Source organism: Lepus europaeus, chromosome 10, assembly GCF_033115175.1.
Source record: "Lepus europaeus isolate LE1 chromosome 10, mLepTim1.pri, whole genome shotgun sequence".
In the NCBI taxonomy this organism is placed as follows: Eukaryota; Metazoa; Chordata; class Mammalia; order Lagomorpha; family Leporidae; genus Lepus; species Lepus europaeus.
The window spans coordinates 122,969,292-122,994,379 of record NC_084836.1 but is presented as its reverse complement, the minus strand read 5'-3'; the positions used below and the strand labels follow the sequence as shown (position 1 = coordinate 122,994,379).

The window sequence follows — 25,088 nt, the reverse complement described above, 5'->3', positions numbered from 1 at the left end:
ACCATTGATTCCAGGCTCTCCTCCATATTTAAGGACCAAAGTGCTTAGATTGTTCTTTCATAGTATCTCATATCCTTTCCTGTTCCTTCTACCATTACTCATCTTAGCATACCTAGGATAATACATTAGCATCGTAACTGGTCTTTGACACTTTTGCTTCATCTTGTGAGCTGCTTTGGTCATACCAGTGATTTTTTTTTCTCATAAATATCATTATTCAGTTAGCCTTCTTTTGCTCAAAATCTTCATGATCTTCATGTTTCCCACTGACTCAAAGAATTTAATTCATTTCTATAATTTAAGTCTTTTTGTTTAAAATCGTAGTATAGTTTTTTTTTTTTTTTAAGATTGATTTATTTGAAAGTTAGAGAGAAGGAGAGGCAGAGAGTGAGTCTTCCATCGCTGATTCTCTCCCCAACTGACTATAATAGCTGGAGCTGTGCCAATCCGAAGCCAGGAGCCTGGAGCTTCTTCCGGGTCTCCCACACAGTTGCAGGGGCTCAAGGACTTGGGCCATCTTCTCCTGCTTTCCCAGACCATATCAGAGAGCTGGATCGGAAGTGGAGCAGCTGGGACTTAACCTGATGCCCATATGGGATTCCAGCTCTGCAGGCAGTGCCTTTACCCGCTACGCCACAGTGCCGGCCCTATATAGTTTCCACTTTTAATAGGGTCAGTCGTTTTGCATGCCGTGCTCATTCTTGCCTGTTGATGACGTACATTGTTTGTTGCTTTTTTTCCCCTTAACCTTACCTAGTGCATGCACATGTTTATGAGTCTTGGTTCATTTTCCTTTCTTCATGGAGTTTTCTGGTTATTTCCGTTTTCACTAATCTTTTAACATTTGGCTACTGTTACTCCCATAGGCTCTTAGACATTTTGGCATATTTCTGCTGCTCATTTTCTCCTTTAGTTTTGAGTCCTCAGTTAAATTAAAAATGTTTTATTTCACCTAGACAATTAGATCATAATAGTTAGCTTTCATGTTTTATCAGAATTATGTTGAGTGCTTATTAAAATCTAGATTCTTAGACCCTGCCTTAAACCTGTTGAATCATAAATAGTGGAGAGGGGCCGGCGCTGTATCATCGTAGTGGGTAAAGCCACCACCTACAGTGAGGAATCCCATATGGGCGCAGATTCAAGTCCTGGCTGCTCCAATCCGATCCAGCTTTCTGCTATAGCCTGGGACACAGTAGAAGATGGACGAGGTCCTTTGGTTTGGCCCTTGCACCTGCGTGGGAGACACAGAAGAAGCTCCTGGCTTTGGATCAGTGCAGCTCTGGCCATTGTGGCCTACTGGGGAGTGAACCAGCGGATGGAAGACCTCTCCCTCCCCCCCCCCTCCATCTACCTCTCTCTCCCTCTCTCTCCCTTTCTCCCTCCCCTCCTCCCCCCTTCCCCTCCCCTCCTGCTTCTCCTTCTCCTTTTCTTTGTGTAACTCTTTCAAATAAATAAATCTTAAAAAAATAAATAGCGGAGAAGGTCTTAAGCACACTAAAGTATGCCAAAAAACCACACTGCTATTGAATGACAACTATGATTTCACTAAGGATTAACTATTAGAGGCATTAATATGAATAAGTTACTTTTCAAGTTCTGTTGACTGTACCAGTAAGAACTGTAATTTCTTTAGGAAAAATCTGATTTAGAAGCTTGATTTCTGGTTATCCCTTTTCTTCTATCCTCCACATATTCTCCCCATACAAACCTATTCACAGTGTCCTCAATTTGTCTATCAGAGGTAGGTGTTTTTTAAAAACCGTTCCTCTGTATCTTTATCCAGTATGTCACTTTCTACTTCTTTATAGTACTCCAACAAAATTATTCTCTATAGTTCATGTGTCTGCATTTTGTACCTCTGCCCATCTACTTCTGTTACTCTCATAAGTCATTCTGAGATGATTTGGGAAAATACAAATCTGTATTGGAACCATTGCTTAGGTGCCACTGAATCTCTGAATTCCTGTAGCTACTTCCCAGGTAATTTAGTCTTCACATATTATTCATTTAATTTTTAAAATTGTGTGGAAATTTTGAAGAATGATTAACAAAATGAAAGAACTCAAATAATTTTACATAGATATGTGTACAGGCATCATCTGTATGAAGTAGAAAATGTGACTGCAAGCTATCAGTTACCTAGAAAACTCAATATTGAGTTTAATATCTTCAGCTAGCCATATTGCATAACTCTAGATATTCTGTAAATTCTTTAAAGCAGTTCTTTTCGCGTGCTTTGGCTACTCATTGAATATAAAACGTGAAGGTGAAGCTCTTTAAGTCGAGCTAAAACACAGAAATTTCTGTGTATCATGTTTATAAGAAAAAAATCTTCGTATTTTGCATGTAGTCAAAGCAAAATGTCATGAGTAAAAATGTAAGTTGTTAAATTTCTAAAAAGAATCTTTGACTGTGGGTTTTTTTCTTATGGCTGAAGATAATTACTCCTACCAAAAAAAAAATGTCTGAAGCATCAATGATTGTTCCTGGTGCAGACAGATATACTGTGAGGAGTCCGATACTTTTAATCAACACATGTAAGTTTTACAATTTTTAAAGATTTATAATAGTATTATCTTTTAAAGGAGGCATTTTTATTTTTAATTCAGGAAACATTCTGGACGTAATTTACCTACAGGATGATTGGAGGATGTAAAAAAAAAATTGAAATGTATAAACAGTTGCCAAAATACTAGAATCCAACATTAATAATTTATACAATTTAACAATAAACAAAATAACAATAAAACATGGAATTAATCAGTCCACTTGGGCTTAGTTCTTCACTCTTGGGCTTACAATTTGTATAGATTATCATCTGGCTAAGTTTAGAACCATTTTCTATCCCATAATACGAAATTAAACAGACTCATTAAGTTGTTGGAAGATTAAATAAAAATATTTAATTTGACAAAATCTTTTGAAACATTTAGACAGTGCATACTAAGGGCTAAATTAAAATTTTTAAAAATTGGCCTTGTGTTCTGTTTGCTGTGAAGTCTGATGAGTCCTTACGTTCCAAAAGTCCAGTTTCTTGCTAGACAACTGCCTAATGTTTTACAGGCTCCTCAAACTTAATATAGGTCTGGAATTATATTCATCTTTATACCCTCTGCTGGTTTTTCCAGCAATTCTTGTCTAGGTAAATGGCTTCGATTCCACCAATTCATCTAAGAAAGAAACCTGGGAACTATCCTGGAGCCTTCCTTTCTTACCTTTTCATCTGAAAAGTACCTCAGTAATAGAAGTATGTTAAAAACATGTAGTAAGGCTGGTGACGTGGCTCACTGGGTTAATTCTCTGCCTGCGGTGCCAGCATCCCATATGGGCACCAGGTTCTAGTCCCAGTTACTCCTCTTCCAGTCCAGCTCTCTGCTGTGGCCCGGGAGGGCAGTGGAGGATGGCCCAAGTGCTTGGGCCCTGCACCCACATGGGAGACCAGGAAGAAGCACCTGGCTTCAGATCGGCGTAGCTCTGGCCATAGCGGCCATTTGGGGGGTGAACCAGTGGAGGGAGGACCTTTCTCTCTGTCTGTCTCTCTCTCGCTGTCTAACTCTATCTGTCAAATTAAAAAAAAAAAAAATTTAGATCTTTGTGCTTCTCAACAGCACCACAAAGAGGAAGATCTAAGCCACCACTCCAAATGATGAGTTCTGCAGAAAAATCTGGTATTTCTAAAACAGAAAATGAAGTAGATAATGCTGTATCATCCAAATCCAGACCATCTGAAGGAAGAAATAGAGGAGATAACAAAGACAAAGTAACTTAACTTTGAAAATATTTTTAAGTAAATTTTATCAAGTTATTGTAAAAATAGATACTGAGCTAACTTTTGCCAGCAGTGTCTTGCCTTGTTTAACTCGGTTGTTTTCCTAGATACCACTTACTGCTCTTGAAAGTCGGGTCCCTGTGACATACGACTCCTTTAGTGTGATTCCAATGAAAGTTATGAACGTCCATTCACTATAACTAATGTAATATTTGGTAGGAAAAGTAAACTTGCCATCATTCTTTATTATTAAAATTAATGTCTTCTACTATAGGGAAGGTTCTGGTAGATGTAAAAATGTGAAATCCAAGTGCATTCTGTCCTTAAGGACTTCAAAGTCTAGCATGAGCTTAGATTACTAAAATAATTGCAATACAAAGTAACCTTGTAAGATATACATACAGGATACGGTTGGAACCCAGTGGAGGGGCAGATGCCCAATTCCATAGATAGAAGGGAGAGTAAAGATTAAGATACGTGTTTAAGGAGATTTGGGGAGAGTTGATTTTTGAAAGCTCAGTAAAAGTCAGATGGATATTGAGATGAAGTAGGTTTCAGGTTGTAGAACACTTCTGGTAGTTGAAGGGACAGAACAGGAAATAACAAAAACATCTTTTGTTTGGAGTGTGAAAATGGTGAGTTTATCATGGGGAGCTGTTATAGTAGGGACTAAGGGACATGTGAAGATTTGGAATAGCTACTGAGAGGTAATGAGAAACATAAGACTATGTACCAGTGTTAGTCAATTTGGAGCCCAGTTTAAGGCTGAATTTTGTCATGGCATCAGTTCATGAATATTACAATTTTCTCAAAGCTTAGTAGCCTTCATGATACAGGAAAAAGCAGTTTTTTTTTTTAATTTAAAAAGGTATGTAGCAGAAAGATGAAAGGTAAAAACTTAAGATATTAGGAAAACAAAGTCAAAGTTGTGATTCAAATTATCTAGGTAAGTGTATCTTAATAAGAGTACTGCTTTTCAGTTGTGTGGCATAGTCCTGAATATTGTAGAACCCCTTTGTCGTTGTGACCACCAAAAACATATATGCATATATGCATACTTCATATTTGTTCACCTCCCAGTGTAGAGGACCACTGGCTAGAACAAGTAGGAAAAAGAGTAAGACAGAATATCTTAGTCTAGATGGTATATTTTTCTGATAGTAATAGATGATTTTTATTTAACCTGAAGTAAATGTGTGTCTGTAGCTGTAGGAAGAAAACTTGTTGCAGGCAAGAAGTTACCTAGGCAATGGCCAAAAATTTAAAAATAATTGAATATTGTGTCATTTCCAAGTCTTCTATGTACCTCAGTGAAAAAAGATAGATGAGATCAATAGCAACAGATGTATCACAAAAGGTTATAATTTATCAATTCAAGTGAAAATTGAATTATTATGCTAGCTATGGATGGATTCAGAAAACTCGTGAGACCTTCTGCCTCCATGTCTACAATGAATGTTATTCTCTTGCAGCTTTGGATAAACAGTATTCAAGTTTGGGCATAATATTTATTAAATAGATATAAATACTATCCAACTTTTCATTGCAAGTCAAACTTACTTTAAAACAGTTAAACCTTAATGCTCTTTTAAAAGTTGCTTTCATATAATGCCTTAATTCAAATTTACATTAACATATTTCCTGTGTTTATAGCTTATCAAAACTATAACTGTAGAAAGGACAGAAAATAAGGATACTGAATTCCCAGAGCAAAATTTTAGTAAGTACTTACTGGTTTAATCTTAGTCATTTTTTAAATATACATACAGTATTTTTCTATATATTTCTCTCACCCCATTAACTTTCATTGGTTTGAAAAAGATTTATAGTGAACGTGTTTTGACTTTGTAAAACAAAGAACACATACTATTTTTGTTTTCCAATAAATTTGGGTCTGAGAAGTGGGTAGGCAAAGTCAATCTCTTCATCCCAAAATGTGAACCTTTATAGAATTATATGCTAACCTCTATTTCACTTTGCCAATTTATGGAAATATGAAAATACCAAAAGTTCTGCTTTATTTAGATGAGCTCCAGGATGTTGTTCCTGATTCACAGCCAGTGGGAAAAAGAGAGAAGTCTGTGTAAGTGTGAGGAGACCTATTAAATCCTTTAACATGCATTAATGCTATTTTTAGCTGAATATGACAGATTTGGAGGAAAAGGCCTATGTATTATTAGAAGATAGTATTGTACCATTAATCATCTCTCATATTATGAGAATATAATGGGAAATGTCTATATTTTTTCTATATCAATCAATATAACTCTTTGAGAGAGTTAAAATGAGATTTTCTTTTTCGGGTGGTAATATATAAATAGAAAAAATTTAAATATGCAAGTATGAAAGATATATTTAGGTAGATATCAAAGCAGTAGCAGTAGTGGTACTATTTTGCTAATATTTAATCTGATTATATAATTTTAGTCTTTATCATGACTTACGAAATATTTCCATATTTGTTAACAGATTGTTTTAAACATTGACTAACTACAAAAACCAAGGTTTTAGTCTTATGATAACATTTTATAATCAAATGAATTCATTTTATAGATTACGTGGTGTTTCAGACAACATCTATAGAAATAAGATGTTCTCCAAATTGCCATGTTGGACACCTGTAACAAATATTAAACTCTGTAATAACCAAAGAGCAAGTACTTCATCAGGAGACAAATTTAATGAAGGTAAAACATAGTTTTATCTCTGTGATAGTACTTTCTGGAAATATTAACCACATTAAATGTCTAATTTTTATTTTAATAAATTTTTAACAAACTCAATTTACATTGTTTTAATGATTTTTATAGTTTACATTGTATTAATTTAATAATCATTGCTTATTCTCTTACTAGGTATCATTGATGAAACATTTCCTAAACAAAAATCATCCTCTTCAATATCTGATAATTCTGAAGAAACAGAAAAAGTGAAATGTAAGAAAGATATTATGGAACATAACAAAACAGATAAAGCAGAAGTGGAAGTTTGCAAAAGAAACAATCAACAAAATCATCCTAAATATTCAGAGCAGAAAAGTACTGAAAGTACAAAGCGGGGGGATTGGCATATTGAATCTGCAACTACTTTTAAATCAGTTCTCCTAAATAAGACAGTTGAAGAATCTTTGATTTATAGGAAGAAATATACATTATCTAAAGATGTGAATACTGCTCTTTGTGACAAAAGCCCTTCTACTAGAAAAAATTTGAAAAGTCAAAGAAAATCAGGGAAAGAATTGACTTGTGATCTAGATTCCTTGGATTTGAAACAAAAAATGGTGAGCATTCAGCTTTGACTTCTGCATACCTATTTGTTGTTTACCTGATAACATTAAAAAAAGAGGCTTGATTGATTGCTGCAAAGGTAACATGTCTAATAACCTTGTTCTTTAGTTCAGTGCCTAGGCTCTGAAATTGTGTTCCTCCTTAAATACCTCCATTACCAAACCTCCCTAATCCCAGCCCTAATAGAACAGCACTTGGCATATACTAGGCAAGTGAATATAAAATAAATGAATATTCTAGTTCCTGTCTCCTTCTCTTGTATTCCTCTCACTTTGTCATTTTGAATATGCTTATAGATTTAGTTCTTACCTTTTTTTAATAAATGATTATTTTTTTAGAAAGATTTTTACTTGAGAGGTAGAGTTGCAGACAGAGAGAGGGAGACACAGAAGGGTCTTTGACCCGCTGGTTCACTCCCCTAATGGCCACAACAGCCAGAGCCGAGTGCATCTGAAGCCAGGAGCTTCTTTCAGGTCTCCCACTGAGTGCAGGGGCCTGAGCACTTGTGCCATCTTCTGCTTTCCTAGGCAGTAGGCAGCTGGATTGGAAGAGCAGCTGGGACGTGAACTGGTATCCATATGGGATGCCAGCACCTGTGGAGACTTGACACACTATGCCACTGCACCAGCCCCTAAATGATTATTTGTGTGTAATTTTTTCCTTCTAGAATAGTAACCTATTAAGAAAGTAAGGACTATGTTTTATTCAACATTTGTTTTCCTGCATGTCCTGGCATAACTTTATTACACACAGTAGAATCTCAAACATTTCTTGGATGAATGCAATAAACCTTGGGAGGGTTTTTCCAGAAAGCATGTGAGTGGGGTGGAAGAGTCAACGTGTAGCTGTTATTCTTCCTTGTTGGAGTCATCGCTCTTCAGGTGAATCAGTGCTGTAGAATGTCTCCAAGATCATTGTGGCTCTCTGCATCATACTTGGACTCAACAAGTTCTTGTTGTAATAGCTATCAGTCTTTTGTCATTGCTATCAAGATGTGCAATAACAAAAGTTTAATCAGAATACATTTCCACTTCCAACAATGTAATTTTCTCTTGCTGTTTCAAAAATAATCCCTTTATGTTCTGCAATGTTAACACCTGGATAACCAAATTACTAGAGTAAGCCTAAAATGATCGTGCATTAAACCATGTCAATGTACAAATATTTAATAGAAAACTTGTAATTATTATATATAACTGCATATTATTTGTTTTTACCAGCCTCCTTTAAAAACAATTTTTTTAACCTGCAACTCAGTTTTGTCCCTGATTTTGCGGCTTCTGTAACTATCATTTGGGTCCATTTTTCTTGTTCTTAGTGTATTACTGTTTTCTAGTCATGCCTTCCTCCCACCACCAGCATTTGTTTTCATCTGCTTAGAAGAAACAGCAGAGAAGGAAATGGAAGGAAAAGGGAGAGGGAGAGACAGGGAGAAATTGAGTTTCCATCTGCTGGTTCACTTCCCCCAAATGCCCACAAAAGCCAGGACTTAACATGCAAAAGCCAGGAACTGGGAACTCCATCTGAATCTCCTAAGTGGGTGGCAGGGGCCCAAGCACCTGAGCCATCGCCTGCTGCATCCTAGGAATTAGTAGGATACTGGATCAGAAATACGGGATGGCCAGTGCTGAGACAGGTGCTACCAGGCAGAATGCAGCTATCAGTCAGTGGCTTAACTCGCTGCACTGAAGTGCCTGCCCGCTTTTTCCATGTTTAGCTCTTTAATTTCCTCTCTCAGTCCTAAGTGGAGTATGGCTCTTTTTGTCCAAACACAAATCTGTCCTCAAATTTTAATTTTAAATTGTTTAGAATGATTTTAAATTGTTTAGAATGAGTTTAGAATGATTGCAGAGAATTTTCCCAAGCTAGTCAATTCTTTTCTCTGGAGTCATAGAAACCTAATGATCTCTTTTAAGCTGTGCTGATTTTTAAAAAATCAGCTTCCTGTTTTCAGAAGTTCTCTTCTGAACAATTTCATAGGGTCACTTCCTATATCATTACACAGGATGTCCGACCAATTCCTTGGATCATTGTTCTATAACGTGGTTATCTGTCTTATTCTGTCCTTATATTTACTGCATCATCCTAGAGCAATAGAATCCCTGGAGCTCAGTGATAGGAATTTCCCAGGCTGGATCCAGTTATAATGGAAGTTCTGAAATCATACTAGTATCAGACGTTCATTTTTGTTACATTTTTATCAAGCTAAGTCTTAATGTCTTTACCTTGATAATCTCAAGAAGGGACAGTCTTCTACCTATTATATAAACACTAACTTAAAATGTTTCAAATAGTAAACTTTATGCTATATCTGTTTTACTACAACCTAAAACTTACATATTTCTGATATCCAGAAAAATATATAAATTCAGAATACTGTTGGAATTTTTAAAAACTACATTGTGTGACATTATGCCAATTATTTTGTAATCTTTCCATTTAAAAAAAATTAAGACTGGTCTTTAGAGCAGTTTCCGGTTTGAGTGCAAAGTAGAGACTTCTGTTATACTCTTTATCTGTTTCCTTTATTAACATCTTGAATTAGTGTGTTATCTTTGTTAAAATTGATGAGCTACTCTTAAGTTCATAGTTTACATTACAGTTCATTCTGTGTTGTGACAAATAACACAGTACATAAATCCTCCATTACAGTATCATACAGAATAGTTCTATTTCCCTAAACTTCCCCTGTGTTCTACCTATGGATCCCTCCCACAAAACTCCTGACATTTATCTTTTTTAGTTCTGGTTTTTCCAGGATGCTATGTAATTGGAATCATACAGTAAACAGTCTTTTCATATTGACCTCTTTTCATTTCATTTCATCTATGTTCATGAGAAAGAATGGTCTGCAGTATTTTTTTTTTCTGGTCAATCTTTGGTTATGTCACTAGGGTGATATTGGCTTCATTGGATGAATATTTCCTCCATTTCTATTTTCAAGAAGATTGTGGTGAATTGGTATAATTTCTTCCTTAAATGTTGGGCAGAATTCACCAGTAAGCCCATCTGGGCCTGGTACCTTGTGCTTCGGAAGATTATTTATAGATTCGATTTCTTTAGTAGAGAAAAGCCTATTGGGATAATCTTATTTCCCTTTAAATGATCTTTGGTATTGTATCTTTCAAAGAATTGATCCATTTCCTTTAGGTTATCAAATCATGGACAGGGAAGGTTCATAATATTCCTTTCTTTTTAATATCCATGTTAATAGTGATATCCCCATTTTCCTAAGAACTGGCATTTTTTTTCTTATGTACAGAAACTTAAAAATTCTACAGATCAATCTGGACAGTTTGTGTCTGTTAAAAGACCTGTGTTTTATTGTCGTACAAAGCTCAAACATTAATTTCTGATTATTTTTCGAAGTGTAAAAACAGCCAGATTTTTTTTTAAATTTGTTTTCAGTCTTTATTTTCCTTTGAAGATTAACTGGTGGAATTTTAATGTAACTAAATTATTTCAGAGAGGAAAGTCAAAAGGGAAAGGATTTACTGATGCAGCAGAATCCTTAATAAGCCAAATTAATAAGAAATATAAACCTAAAGATGACATAAGGTCTACAAGAAAATTAAAGGAGTCATTGACTGACAGGTATGTTCATAAATTTTAGACATGTTATTTGACATACACAGCTAAAGTATTACAGTTTTTAAGAGGTTATGTACAATTTTTGTGTCAGTTAAAAATAGAAACAAAATTAAAGGTTTTAAATACATTCAAATAATGCAACTTCCCAGTAGAAAACATAGTTACTTATTATTTTATGAATAGTAGCTATTTAAATAAAATAGAAAGGAAACTAAATTTGTAATTTGCTATTCTAATGTCTGATTACATTTTATAAAGTGTTACAAACACCTTATTGATAAAACATTGTTTCCAAATTTTTTAGGATATAGGCATTTTTACAATTGTATTAAATCTAATGAGTAAACGTATTTAAATCTACTGTTTAATAAAACATGAAATTTAAATGAAATGAGTTATAAGTTAAATAATGCTTATCTGTAAATTAGCATTAATTCTGATTAAAAATGTAGTCAAATTGAAATGAATTCTAACCTTATGCCATGAAAAAATGACTCTCATGACAGAACCATTCATCTTAAGTTGTTTGGCATATCCTCCTGCATTAATAATAGAACTTCAACATAGCTATCGTGGATGCTGTTTAACATGAGTGAAGCTGCAAAAATATCAGTCTAACTATAGTACTGCCACATTTCTGTTACTTACAGCACATTGAATATAGATTTAGTGACCCAAGTGTCTCACCTTATATAAAATGGCTTTTGTGGGAAAAATGCTGACACTTAATTGCTTCTTAAATTTTGTCAATCTTTTTATAGTGATTTTCCAAACACATCCAATGTACAACACTGTAAGGTAGGTGTCACTTATCTTACTTCATCAAACCTACAGTAAACCTTAATGATATTTGACTATAAACACTGAACTAGAATAAATTAAATTTAATGTTTTCATAATATTGTTAATACCCTTAGCCCTCTGTTGTTCAAAAAGTTCTTTTACGTATATGAGCACACTGTTATACATGAATCTGTATGTTCCTACACTGTATTTTTTAGCTTGATCTCACCTTTTCTGACAATTATCCTTCAAAGTTAGTATTCTGTCTTAATATTCACACAGGCTTATAGTATCAGTTATACTTCCTTTGTCCATTTAATTTATCAAGGTTAGAAGTTCACTCTGTAAATTCATCTTGAATCTTGCTGTCTATGCCTATTTCTTTTATACTAAGTTTCAGTTCTAATCTGTAATGCCTGGATTGTTATAATACCTTTTATGTATTTTTTTTTGCCTCTAGTATTTCATGTTTCAATCCATTAATTGCATTCAATACCAAATTTTTTTCTTTCTAAAGCATATAGCATTTATCATGGCATTCTTTTGTCCAGAAACCTTGTTTAGTCTATGCTGCTCATTGAATTAAGTGGAGACGTAGATTGGCTCACAAGTCCCTTTAAAAGACTTATATTTTAATATTAGTTTTCTAGATAAGTCTCATTTAATGGAAACATGGTAACTTGAAGTTCCATAAATAGTCTTCCCTAATACTTTCCTAATTCTCTCTCTCTCTCTCTTTGGAAAGAACTTTGAACTGATTTAACAAGCTCTCCTACCTTTTCTTTTTAATATTTATTTATTTATTTATTTATTTGAAAAGCAGAGTTATAGGCAGAGGCAGAAAGAGGTCTTCCATCCGCTGGTTCACTCCCCAGTTGGCTGCAATGGCCAGAGCTGTGCCAATCCGAAGCCAGGAACCAGGAGCTACTTCCAGGTTTCCCACACAGGTGCAGGGGCCCAAGGACTTGGGCCATCTTCCACTGCTTTCCCAGACCATAGCAGAGAGCTGGATAAGTGGAGCAGCTGGGACTTAAGCCAGCTCCCATATGGCATGCTGGCACTGCTGGCGGCAGCTTTGCCCACTACACCACAGTGCCAACCCCCTGTCTTCTTTTCTGATAATTTTCTGAAAATTTTTCAAAGTACCCCAAGTTAGAAAACACAGTAGGCAAGAACTGCATCTGTACAATATTTTTTTTACCTTTTTGTGGTATTCATTATTGCAGGCTTTCTTTTTGCTCTTTCTTCTACAGTATAAACTGGTTTGAATCATCTTTGTATCTTCTATAACATTTTTACCCAACTTTGTATATTTTATAATACCTTTCATTTGCATATCTTCTTTAACATTGCTGCTCATTTTGTTTTTTTATTCTGTAACATGTAGCATACACTGGCAAAATCATACTGAAAAGATATGTCAGATGAGTGCTCAAGGAGTAATACTATATTGAGAGAGAAACTTTTTTTTAGAATAATATAAAACCACAAAAAAAAATAAAGGTTAAAATTTTTCTAGCTTACTAGGTATTAATCTGATTTTTTATCAGTAATTAGTGTTATTGAATAAATCATTTAAATTTAATAAAACATTAAATATTTAACTTTTCTAGCGTCAGTGTTTTTGATCAGGTTGCATATATTTTCAATTGTAGGGAACATGAAGAAGCTTAATTTTGTTTTTGATACACTTTTTATTCTTTCCCATAAAATTTTTATGTAAGCCTTGGCTTCTCGAAAGTCTTCAATTTAAGAGCCTAAAGCAGGGACTGGCACTGTGGCCTAGCAGGTGGGGCTGCTGTTGACGGCACAGGTATCCCATTTGGGCACCAGTTTGAGACCTGGCTGCTCCATTTCTGATCCAGCGATCTAGCTCCCTGCTAGTATGCCTGGGAAGGTAGCTGAGGATGGCCCAAGTGTTTGGTCGACTGCACCTGCCTGGAAGATCTGGAAGAAGCTCCTGGCTTTGGCTTGGCCCAGCCTTGGCCATTGTGGCCATTTGGGAAGTGACCCAGCAGATGGAAGATCTCTCTGTCTCTTCTCTCACTAATTCTGCCTTTCAAATAAATTAAATGTTTTTTTTTTTTTAAAAAAAAAAGTCTAAAGCAAATGGAAGTCCAAAGAAAAGTAGGAAGGATACTTTTTGTGATTCTAGTATAACAAAAATTCAGCTTTCATAGAATTCTAGTAAGAAGGTCATATATCTATCTATCTATATATCAATGTCAATTTATTAAGGATATCAACATTCTAAGATTTAAAATATTTTTAGTTAGCACATGTATTTAACTCATCAGTTTTTTTTTTAAAGATTTATTTTACTCAAAAGTTACACAGAGAGAGGAGGAGAGGCAGAGAGAGAGAGGTCTTCCATCTGCTGGTTCATTCTCCAGTTGGCCACAACAGTTGGAGATGCACTGATCCGAAGCCAGGAGCTTCTTCTGGGTCTCCCAAATTGGTGTAGGGGCCTAAGGACTTGGGCCATCTAATGCTTCCCAGGCCATTATCAGAGAGTTGGACTGGAAGTGGAGCAGACGGGACTTGAACCGGCACCCATATGGGATTCCAGCACTGCTGGCGGCGGCTTTACCCACTATGCCACAGCGCTGGCTCCTATTGTATATACTTGTATTTAAGGTACATAGCATGATGATATACAAAAGTGAAATGGTTACTATAATCGAGTAGGGCAGTAACCTCTTTCATTTTTGAGGCTGAATATTACACTGTATGTATATCTATCAGAATTTGCTTATTCATCCACAAACAGATATTTAGGTTGTCCTAGTTATGGGAGTAATGATACAATGAACATGGAGTATAGATATCTTTATAAGATAGTGATTTCTTTTGGGTGTATTTTCATTTAATTTACATCAAAGAAAATGTTACAGGTGCTAGATTTATATTGAAGCATAGCTGGAAAATGCATATAAATTGTATTTGTTATTTACACATATAGTAGTTTAAAGTTATGTAAATATCTTTTATATTTAGGAAAAGGTTCAGAAAAAAAGTTACAGAAAACTGAAGACTACTTTTGTTAACGTTTCTTCTGAATGCCCATTGTGAGTAACTTTTCACTAGTATTTTTATTCATATTTGAAAAGATTAACATTCTATATTGGAGCTAATAGTTGTTTTAACTTTCACAGGAATGATGTTTACAATTTTAATTTGAATGGAGCCGATGAGCCTATTATAAAACTTGGAGTAAGCTATAAATCAAGTTAATTCAAATTTAATTATTCACTATTTTATATTTAAGGTGCAGTCATTAGATTGTATATTTTTTTATTTGCATCCCCTTTTAGATGTACTTTAAAATTTTAAAAACATAATAATCTTTTTTGATAACCAGCCAAGGTTCATCAAGGTTTCTTCCTCCCTCTGTTCCTTTCTCCCCTCCCTCCCCTACTTCTTTCTCTTTCTTGGACTAAGATAGAAAAAGTAGCTTGTGAGAGGAGGGGTAGGAGGACTTAAGACTATTAAGAAAACAACTTTCTTTATTGACACAATAAATTTAAAACACATCATCTGATTTATTTTGTTTTCAGTATATCATATTCTTAAAAGAATCCTACAACTGTATAGCATTATGTACTTTTAAGTAATACAAAAGTAGATTTTATGTTTCTTTTTATTTACCTTATTTTGGCACTAAAAGCTTTTTGTTCTCTTTATTTTTAATGTTCATTCTCAATGTAGATCCAAGAATTTCAAGCTAGAGAAACATGTGTGGATAATTCAACAAAACTGTAGGTGTTCTTATGATTTGGATAGGTTAAATTAAAATATACATGTTCATGTTTTCTTTTTATTGTCTTAGTCTATTTTTTATAAGAGTTTTAACGTATAAGAAGAAGGAATAAAAATGTTAGTCACTCCCATTATGATTTTGTCACTTCAGCATTTACTTTTAAAATTAATATGCAAATTCTCTGCACTTTGGATGTTAGTTATATCCATAAAACCCAAAACACTTAGTAATATTTTAACCATGTTATTCTAATATTTCTGACCTCAGTTAATTATATGACCTGGACAGAATTACATGGCTAATTAGTGAAAGAATTAAGACTGAAAACTCAGATTTAGTTGTCCAATGCATGCTGCCATAAGAAAATAAACATGGAATGATATTTTTAAATTATATATTTTTGTTTTAAGGGTAGGTTTAAGGAATGATGATGAACTTGAACCTTCTCTCAAAACAAGAGATAAAAGAGTAAGTTATAATGCCCTAATGCATCTATATAACACAGTATTTATTAATTTTAAATACCCAATATTCTCAAGGAATGGAAACAAGTTGTTTAAAACTTTTTTATTCCTCGGAGATCATCCATGTTCTTATGTAATCCCTATTGTAATCATCTAGTAATTATTTTATTTCACAGTATTGTTATATCTAGAAGTAAGATCTTTTGACTTGACTTTTAATTAACAATACCAACACCAAAATGCAAACCTCACTACCTGATTTAATGCTCTGTGGTATGCTAAATGAGAAGTTTTTGAATTTTGGGGTGTTTTTTGGCTTAGCTTACCTTGTATGACATATAAGACATATACACGTCTTCGTTTACTTCAAGGATCTTTTTTCTTTATAAAAAAGGTTATAATAAATCAAGAAAAGAAAAATCTCTTCAGTGATACTGAAACAGAATGCAGATGGGATGACAGCAAGACTGATATTAGCTGGCTAAGAGAACCAAAATCGAAACCACAGCTAATAGACTATAGCAGAAATAAAAATGTGAAGAAGAGTCAGAAATCAAGTAAGAAATTACTTTTTAGAGGAATGTTGGAAATGATTTTGCCATTTCAATTATATATGAACTGTTTTATTGGTTGGTAAGTGCATTTTTGCACATAGACTGTTAAACAACATAGTCTTATGAATAGGACAAAACAGTGGTTCCTTTTTTATTACTTTAGTAATAAGATTATACTCATAATTTGAATTACTTTTCTTTAGGACATTAAGGACAGAAAATGTGATTTATCACCGTTGATTCATGGTATATTCTCATCACTTGTGTATTCACCAGTCACTTATTCAATTATTTAGCTAGTTAATGTGAATAATGTACTAAATGCTCATGAATCCACACCCTTAAACAAAACCAAAGTCTGGACCTTAACACTAACCTACATCTACTTACACATACACACAAACACTTCCACTTCTCAATATGTTATATGCCTGCTGCATCTAAGGCACATAAGTACTTTTGGGAATTCATAGATGCAATAACAGTATATCAAAAAGAAAGCAATTTCCTTGGTGGATTTTTTTTTTTTTGCCTTTAGTGTTCCATGAAGTGTTTTCCTAGAAGATGGTTTCTGCTCTTTGTGAAAGTGAATCATCTGGGGGCTGGTGTTGTGGCACAATGGGTAAAGCTGCTAGCCGTGACGCTGGCATACCATTTGGATTCCAGTTAATGTCTCAGCTGCTCCACTTTCCAACCAGCTCACTGCTAATGCCCTGGGAAAAGCAGCAGATGTAGGAGACCCAGATGAAGCTCCTGGCTTCAGCCCTGGCCATTGTGATCATCTGCCATCTGGGGAGTAAACCAGCAGATGGGAGATCTCCCTCTCTGTTTTTCCTTCTCTATAACTTTCAAATAAATAAATATCTTTTAAGTGAATCATTTGTAATTGGGTAAGAGTTTCAGGTGTAAGTTTTAACCACCATTTTCATAGAGGAACATCAATTTTAATGTTTGATAAAACAAAGATTTTATATATTCCATTCTTAGAAGAAGACCAAGACAGTTCTATGCTTTTCAATTAGGTTAATGTTTATTTTTTTTTTAATTTCATGATAAAAACCAGTCATGACTTGTGTAGTATGGGTGGAAGGGTAGTTTGGTTTAAAATAAATAAAAGTAGAGATAGAAGTGAATGTTGGCCAGATTTAAAAATGAGACTGAATCTTGAAAACAGGTGATTCCAGAACCAGATGCATGAGGAGAAAAAAAAGCAGTAGGAATATCATATATTAAAGAGACAGAAATATAAAATAACATAGTGGATTCAGGGAATGCAGTACAGTGTTGGGGTGGTTGGAACTTTTTTTTTTTTTTTTTTAGATTTTACTTATTTGAGAGGTAGAATTATAGAGGGTGAGACAGAGAAAGGTCTTCCATCCACTGATTCACTCCCTAAATGGCAGCAGCGGCTGTAGCTGGGCTTACATGAAGCCAGGAGCTTCTTCCTAGTCTCTCACATGGGTGCAGGGGCCCAAACACTTGGACCATCTCCCACTTCTTTCCCAGGCCATTAGCAGAGAGCTGGATGGGAAGACGAGCAGCTTGGACTCGAACCAGCACCCCTACGGGATGCCGGCTTAGCCTATTACACCACAGCACCAGCCCTGGAACGTAGATTTTATTTGTGGAAAAATAGTTAAAGGTGAAGGCTGGATCTGATCATGGAGTCTAGATTTTGAAACTGTGTTGTAAGTCAAGGAAAAATAGAAGATTCACATGTCCCTGGGGAGTTTACAGTCTAGTGCAAAGATGTGTAAGTAGACATGCACAGTATGAAGCAGATTAGAGATCTCAGGCAGAGATTAGGATGGTATAATCAGTAAGTACTTACAAAATTGAACTTCTGTGTAAATTATTTAAATGGATGTGTTTAAAAGTTACTAATTTGTATGAGCTGGGGCCAGCGCTCTGGCATAGCGGTAGCATCCCATATGGGTATCGGTTCAAATCCCGGCTGCTCCACTTCCAATCCAGCTCTCTGCTATGGTCTGGGAGAGCAGTGGAGGATGGCCCAAGTGGTTGGGGCCCTGACTTCACATAGGAGACCTGGAAGAAACTCCTGGCTTCGGATCGGCACAGCTCCAGCTGTTGCAGCCATCTGGGGAACCAGCAGATGGAAGATCTCACTCTCTCTGCCCCTCTGTAACTCTGCCTTTCAAATCGTTTTTTTTTTTTTTTTAAATATGAGCTAGCTTATTGCCAGGATTATAGGGCCTTTATTCCAGAAATGCTTTGCTTTCTTGGCTTAGATAATCTCATTTCTATGGCTTGAGAGAATATTGAGAATGATGATGTTCTTAAAAGAAAAACGAATAAGACTAAAGCTATTACCAAGAGGGCAGATAAATCTTAGAAATACAATGATGTGTGGGAAAAGTAAATCATAACAATATTACATAGTACATATTATAAAGTTCATTATATTTAGAGAGGTAAATCCTTGAAATACAACTTTTTAAAAAGCACATGAATAAAACAGATTTTCAGGATAGTTATTGCCTTTCATCAGGAGTAGTGTGGAGGAATATGGAGATCGAGTATGTATATATATATATATATATATATATATATACACACACACACACATACACACACTATATAAAGTTGTGTCAGCATTATTCATGAACTAGTTCTTAAACTGAGTGGTATTAACTAAAGGTCATAAATATTTAATGTTTAAAAAGTTTTATAAAAGAAAGGAAATTGGCAATTCATATATCAAACACTATACAGTAAAAGTTAGCAATTCTTGAAATGTTATGGATGAATTTAAAATGTATTCTTTCCCATAAATGATGTGGTATAATCAGGTTACTATAAAGCTTGAGGAAGTAGAAGTGCTCAAAGCATTCTGTTTTCGATTAGGATGTAAGGGATGTCTGTATCCTTGTGGCTTCAAGCCGTATAAAGGGGGGTTCATTAGGTGCTAACAAATGCTTTTCCAAAATGTGTATTTTGTGATTGTTATTATTTTTAATTGATATGTGTAGAAATGTTCTGAAATTTAATGCTAGCTCTTATCTCTGAAAAATCTAGCCATATTTTCCTAATTGCAGGACCATCCTTGGATAAGGGACAGTCACGATCTAAAATGGTAAACAAGTTTGTGTTCATGCATTTAGAATTATTTTTCTTGTCGTGTAAAAATAATTATCTCATAATTTTATTGTCATTATCAGTTACTACTTTTCCATAATTGTTACTGCCTTTGCATATGTTCTCTTCTGTTTTGAAACATGTTGGCTTTGTTTTGAATCTGGTTTACTCTAATTCTAGGTATTTTGATTTTCCTTTTATTTAAGTTATATATATATATCAGGCCTCTAGGTTTAATGATAGGGATAAAAAAGTGGCAAAGACGACAAGTAGAATGGGAAGATAAAAATCCAATATTTCTTTTCTTTTTTAAATCAAGGATCATTTTATTCCTAAAATATATTGTGTGTATATTGTCACCATGACAGATTTATAATAGTTTATTTCTTTATATAGTAATATATAACTTTAATATAACTAATATTAATAATGAGTATACAATAATAATAATCACGAATTTTCCTTCTAAAGGAACCCAGTAAAAACATCACCAAAAAGGTAGATGTAACAGTTCCAGATCAGAGAACCAGACTTCCACGAAGAGCAACAAAAACCAAAAAAAATTATAAAGACCTCTCAAATTCAGAATCAGAGAGTGAACAAGAATCTTCACATTCATGTAAAAAAAAATTACTAGTAAAGGTAAATAGAATTCAGATTAATAATTCCTAAGAGTCTTATATATGTGTTTTTGTAAAATGTCAAATTTATATTGTACCTTTTTAAGATTGTCTTTAGAAAATTTGGTTTTCAGGCAGTGTAATGCTAAACTTTGTAATAACTTGACATTAGTGTTATAAACATATTACTCTAGCAAAGTTGTAACTTTACTATTTCAAAGATACTATCTGAAAAGTGCATGATCTTTTTAAAATTATGCTTCAGTGAAATATAGCCTATTGGAAAGTGTGACTCTTTCTCTTGAACAAAAATTGTGTCTGAGTTTCTTCCCACATGCTGCCCCACGTGTGCTCATCCCTGACTTCTATATCTCCTAGTGTTACATATTTCCAGCTACTTGTGTTTAAAAGCCTTTTAAAATAATGTTTATAGAATTTGCAACACACACATAGCACTTAACAATGTGTTAGCTCCTATGTGAAGCACTTACTGAGATTTTAGGAAGTTAAATTTATAAGTAATATAGGTGTAATTAGTGTTGTTGTCATCCCATTTTACAAATGAGAAAATTGAAGCTTAAGAGAAGATGAACTTGCCCAAGGTCACACAGGTAGGAAATATGATTGAGCTAGGATTTGGACCCAGAGGATCTGGTGCTAAAGAGAGATCTCTGTCTATTACACTATGCTGATGTTTTGGTTTTTTTTTTTTTTTTTTTTTTTTTTTTTAGAATTATTTTTACTTATTTGAGAGACAGAGGTAGCTTCCATCTATCTGCTGGTTCACTCCCCAAATGGCCACAATAGCTGGGGCTGGACCAGGCAGAAGCCAGAAGCCTCATTTCCTACCTGGGTGGCAGAGTCCCAAGAATTTGGGCCATCTTTAGTTACTTTCCCAGGTGCACTAGCAGGGAGCGCGATCAGAAGTGGGACATCTGAGACTGGAATCAGTACTCATGGGATGCTGACATCACAGGCAGTGGCTTAACTTGCAGAACCACAACGCTCGCCCCACTGTGCTGACTTCTAAAGTCCTTAAACTCTCTTTTCTCCTTGTTTGTAAGTTTGTTATCTCTTACCTGGAGACTAAAAGGGCTTTATAACTGATCTTTACATTTTCTGTCATTTCTTATTTAATTTGCCATACATATCATCAGATTAGTCTTTCCAAGCCACCGCTCATGCCTCCTTCATCAATCAAAACCTAAAGAATATTTCTACTCTGACATTCAGAACATCAATATATTTCTCCAAGATTGTAACTCTTCCCAATATGTAGCTAGACCTACAATGATCTGTGACTATACAGATAAGACCTGTGCTTCTCAACTTCCTTTGCTGATGTCAGCAGTCTTCCTCCTCCCCAGTATATCTTCTCACCACCTTCTTTCACAAACTCCTGAGTATCTGAAGTTCCATGAAATCTAGGAATTCTTTCTGGTTTTCCCAAAGGGGATACAATCTTTGAACCCTTATGTATTCTATATTTTTTATGATAACTTACTAGTCTTTTTATGGTGAATTTGTCTTATGCCTTCTATTGTATGGGAAAATCTTTCATTTATATATAGGCCCTTGCTATCCAAGTATGAATATTTTTATTCAAGTGTAATTTAAAAGTTGTTGATTGATTTAGGAGGAGAATATCCATTCCAGAACCAAAACCAGGAAGGTGCCAAAGAAACGACAGAAAGTCTTCTCTGCTGAAACACACAAGGAACTATCAAAAGGATGGGAAGACTCGTCTTGGCTTAAACCTCCTATAGGAGACAAAAACCTTAACTTACCTCCTGTGTCTTTATCTGGGAGTCCAGCATCCATAGAAGTAATGAGATGTCAGTATTACTTCATTTTCCCTGAGTAACAATTTTCTATAGTTATGTGAAAATAGAATCTGAAGACTAATTTTGAAGTATATTTTAAGATTATAGATAGATGAAATTCATTTTACTTTTTTATTAGAGTCAGAGAAAGCTCCCATCTGCTAGTTTACTCCCCAAATGCCAGCATAACCAAGAGTCAAGAACTCAATCCAGGTCTCCCAGTTAGTGGGAACCCAGTTATTTGAGCCATCATCACTGTCGCCCAGGGTCGTCTTAAGCAGGGAGCTGGACTTGGGAGCCAGACCCAGGACTAAAACCTAGACACTACAATATGGGATTTGGATATCTTAACCAACCAGGCTAAATGGCTGCCCCTGAAACTTCATTTTTACAGTAGTTAATGCTAGTAACTTGATTGTTAATTTGGCTTAAATACATTTGATTACCTAATTATGGAGATTCCCATTTTTCCTTTTTATAAATCACTGATGAGTGCGTTGGACATAAAGATCATTCTGTAGACCCACATGGGATTATCCTTAATAAACAGTAGAGGTTTTGCTTTTATTTAAAAACAAATTGGTAAAGTAAAAATCACATTTTTGGGGAACTCTGACTTATATGTATCTTTCTGGTATAGAAACTAAGAACAAGCTTGTACTTTTACATCATTTCCAGTGCCTTGGAAGCATATTTTAAAGCATTGCTAAATGTAAATGATCTCAGTTAAAATTTAAGACTTAAATCGGTTAACATACAGATATTTCCTTTAAAGTAGCTGTTGTAATTTATTTTCCTGATGCTCAGTCCACTGTCACTTCAGATAAGCACATAATCAGAAGAAAGATGTACATGCCCTGATCTTTGTCTGAAAATTCTCTGAGATTCACTTATGAGTCTTATTTCAGCAATTAATTTCCTCATTTTTATATGAGGGACTTAGACCACATGATTTCCAGACCCTTTGCCAATCATAAAATCTAGGACTTCAATATATAACAATTGACTGTAATTTCAAGATAATACTTATGTTGACCATTATATTATAGTTCATATTATACTGTAGATATTTTTACTTGAAAATGTTTCATAAGTTCTTATGGTTACAGGTACATTTTAAATTCATTTTTCAAAGTCATAAAATACCTTCAACATAGTCTGGTCTTAATATATTGAAAGTTTTCCTTTTTAAAATTTAGCCAATATTTGAGAATTTGATAAACTTTTTTTAGATCTTGCTATTTCTAAGAAGACATCAATTATAACACTTGACATCTGTTTTCTTATTTGTGTTTTGTGGGACAATTTAGGTATAGAGAAAGGAACAGAAAGGGATTTTACTCAGGATTATGACTATATAACAAACTCTGTATCACCTTATCCAAAAACTTCATCTGAATCCTTAAACAGTACCAGTGGAGTTGGAGGTCCTGTAAACTCAGCTAAAAACAATGAAAAAAATTTATGTGCAAATCAAAGCTGCTCACCAGTTCCACAACCACTGTTTTTGGTAAGAATGTGTATGTGTATATATGTGTATAAATATATATACATATGTTTTTTGCTTTACTAGCTATATCAGAAGGTGTTAACTCCTTAGCCTTTAATATTAAATATGCATTGCTACCCTACTTAAAGTTTTGGATTTGGTCTTTTAAGTTGGGAGGGGAGACAAAATACAGTTCCTAGCCTCAGTGGACCTAAGGGACACCTATACAGGTATACAGGAGGAAGAATATTATGGCACGACAATACATTGTGCATTATATTCTTAGAATTGTATCTATGAACTACATTGAATCCTTTTGTATTAATATCATATTAACATGAAAACATAAAGAGATGACAAAAAGTTCTGTTACAGGAATGATCTCTTCCAAATGAGTAATGTCTGTTTACTCATCAAAATTACATATATTTTTTTAAATGTGTCTAGCTTTATTCCTGCAATGTAGGCATTTCCTTGCGATTTCCTTGCAATTCCACCATAATTCAAAGTCTGTAATCCTTAATTACTAAAATCACATGTTGACAAAGTACACTGTAAAGAACATAGTTGAAAACAGTTTTTACACTCTATGCCACAGGGCCGGCCCAGCCATTTCTTTTTAATATGTAGGTATGTTTGAAAGTCCTGAGAGAATGACATGACATGAGTGAGCAGATAGTTAAAATACTTGTTTTTATTAAGAGTAGTCTTGTATTTTGAGTTCTGCTTCTTAGAAAAGTTGTGGATAGTTTTGTGCCAGTTCACAAACCCTCCAACTAACGCTCGCCTCATTCCTGGTTGAATTGTAAATATGGCTTATTTGGACAATTTTGAAGTAGTGACAAAGTTACAGAACTGATTGAAAATACATTCATCTAGTGTACTGTAACTGAGAGAGTCTGAGTGTTGAGTCAGAGAATTGGATTTGAATGCTGGCTCCACTATTTACATTTTGCAGTTTGGTGTACTTATGTGAAATGGGGCAATGAAAATCAAATATAGTACCTGATATGTAGTAAATCATCAAATATTTTCTTTTGATATATGATAGGTAACCTTGCATATACAAATATAGAACTAATGATTGTTATTATAAATTGATAGCAGAGATAAAATAGCCAACCATCTGTACTACCACTTTGAACTGAATGTGCCTTTTCATGAGGTTACTTCAAAAAGTTCATGGAAAAATTAAAAGAGGTTGATTTTGGTGCAAATAATTTTTAGAATCCATATAGTCTTCATCATACACATTTTCCATGAAGTTTTTGAAGACTTTGTATTTCTAGAGAATTTTAATGTCCTTTTATTCCTTTAAGCTAGTAGTCTTCACAGAATATTTTTGAAACAAAATCTTACATGAAACTCTCAGTAAGTTAGGTCAAAGAGGAACTATGCTGCCTTTAAAATAGAGATAGGAGGTCTAAACACTTGCCTAGGCAAAGGCAAGGTTCCATTTCTAGTCTCTACAGACCATAATTGGAAAACTAGTTTCCACTAAACTACATCCTGTGCTCCTTTGTCAGTATGCTGTATTACCCTTAGTTTCCCTGAGTCTGTTGTATTGTGAAAGTCAATTATGGGGCGGGGGGGCAGCTTCCATCTGCTGGTTCACTCCCCAGATGGCCGCAGTGCCCAGTGCGTAGCAGGAGCCTAAACACTTGGGCCATCTTCTGCTTTCCCGAGGTTGTTAGCAGGTAGCTAGACTAGCAGTGGAACTGCAGAGAAAGCAGGGGGCGGGCTGGGGCTTTAACAATGCCAGCCCTTCCCTGAATCTTTCAGTCCCTTGGCAGATCTCTGAACCTAGGTAAACCCCACTCACCTTCACTGATGCTACTCTGGGCTAGAC

General features: G+C 34.7%; 1 protein-coding gene across 1 annotated transcript in view; it reads left to right on the top strand.

Annotated features, from left to right (window-relative positions):
• SYCP2 (synaptonemal complex protein 2) overlaps positions 1 to 25,088 on the top strand; it is a 70,539-nt gene that overhangs the window by 38,110 nt on the left and 7,341 nt on the right. The window contains exons 18-34 of the mRNA XM_062202415.1: positions 2,441 to 2,540; positions 3,612 to 3,763; positions 5,426 to 5,492; positions 5,798 to 5,855; positions 6,326 to 6,459; positions 6,628 to 7,052; positions 10,526 to 10,653; positions 11,412 to 11,448; positions 14,431 to 14,501; positions 14,589 to 14,646; positions 15,142 to 15,191; positions 15,604 to 15,661; positions 16,052 to 16,214; positions 19,268 to 19,305; positions 19,779 to 19,949; positions 21,564 to 21,762; positions 23,061 to 23,260. Of these exons, the coding sequence (XP_062058399.1) occupies positions 2,441 to 2,540; positions 3,612 to 3,763; positions 5,426 to 5,492; positions 5,798 to 5,855; positions 6,326 to 6,459; positions 6,628 to 7,052; positions 10,526 to 10,653; positions 11,412 to 11,448; positions 14,431 to 14,501; positions 14,589 to 14,646; positions 15,142 to 15,191; positions 15,604 to 15,661; positions 16,052 to 16,214; positions 19,268 to 19,305; positions 19,779 to 19,949; positions 21,564 to 21,762; positions 23,061 to 23,260 (2,109 nt within the window). The remainder of the gene's footprint in view (positions 1 to 2,440; positions 2,541 to 3,611; positions 3,764 to 5,425; positions 5,493 to 5,797; positions 5,856 to 6,325; positions 6,460 to 6,627; positions 7,053 to 10,525; positions 10,654 to 11,411; positions 11,449 to 14,430; positions 14,502 to 14,588; positions 14,647 to 15,141; positions 15,192 to 15,603; positions 15,662 to 16,051; positions 16,215 to 19,267; positions 19,306 to 19,778; positions 19,950 to 21,563; positions 21,763 to 23,060; positions 23,261 to 25,088) is intronic.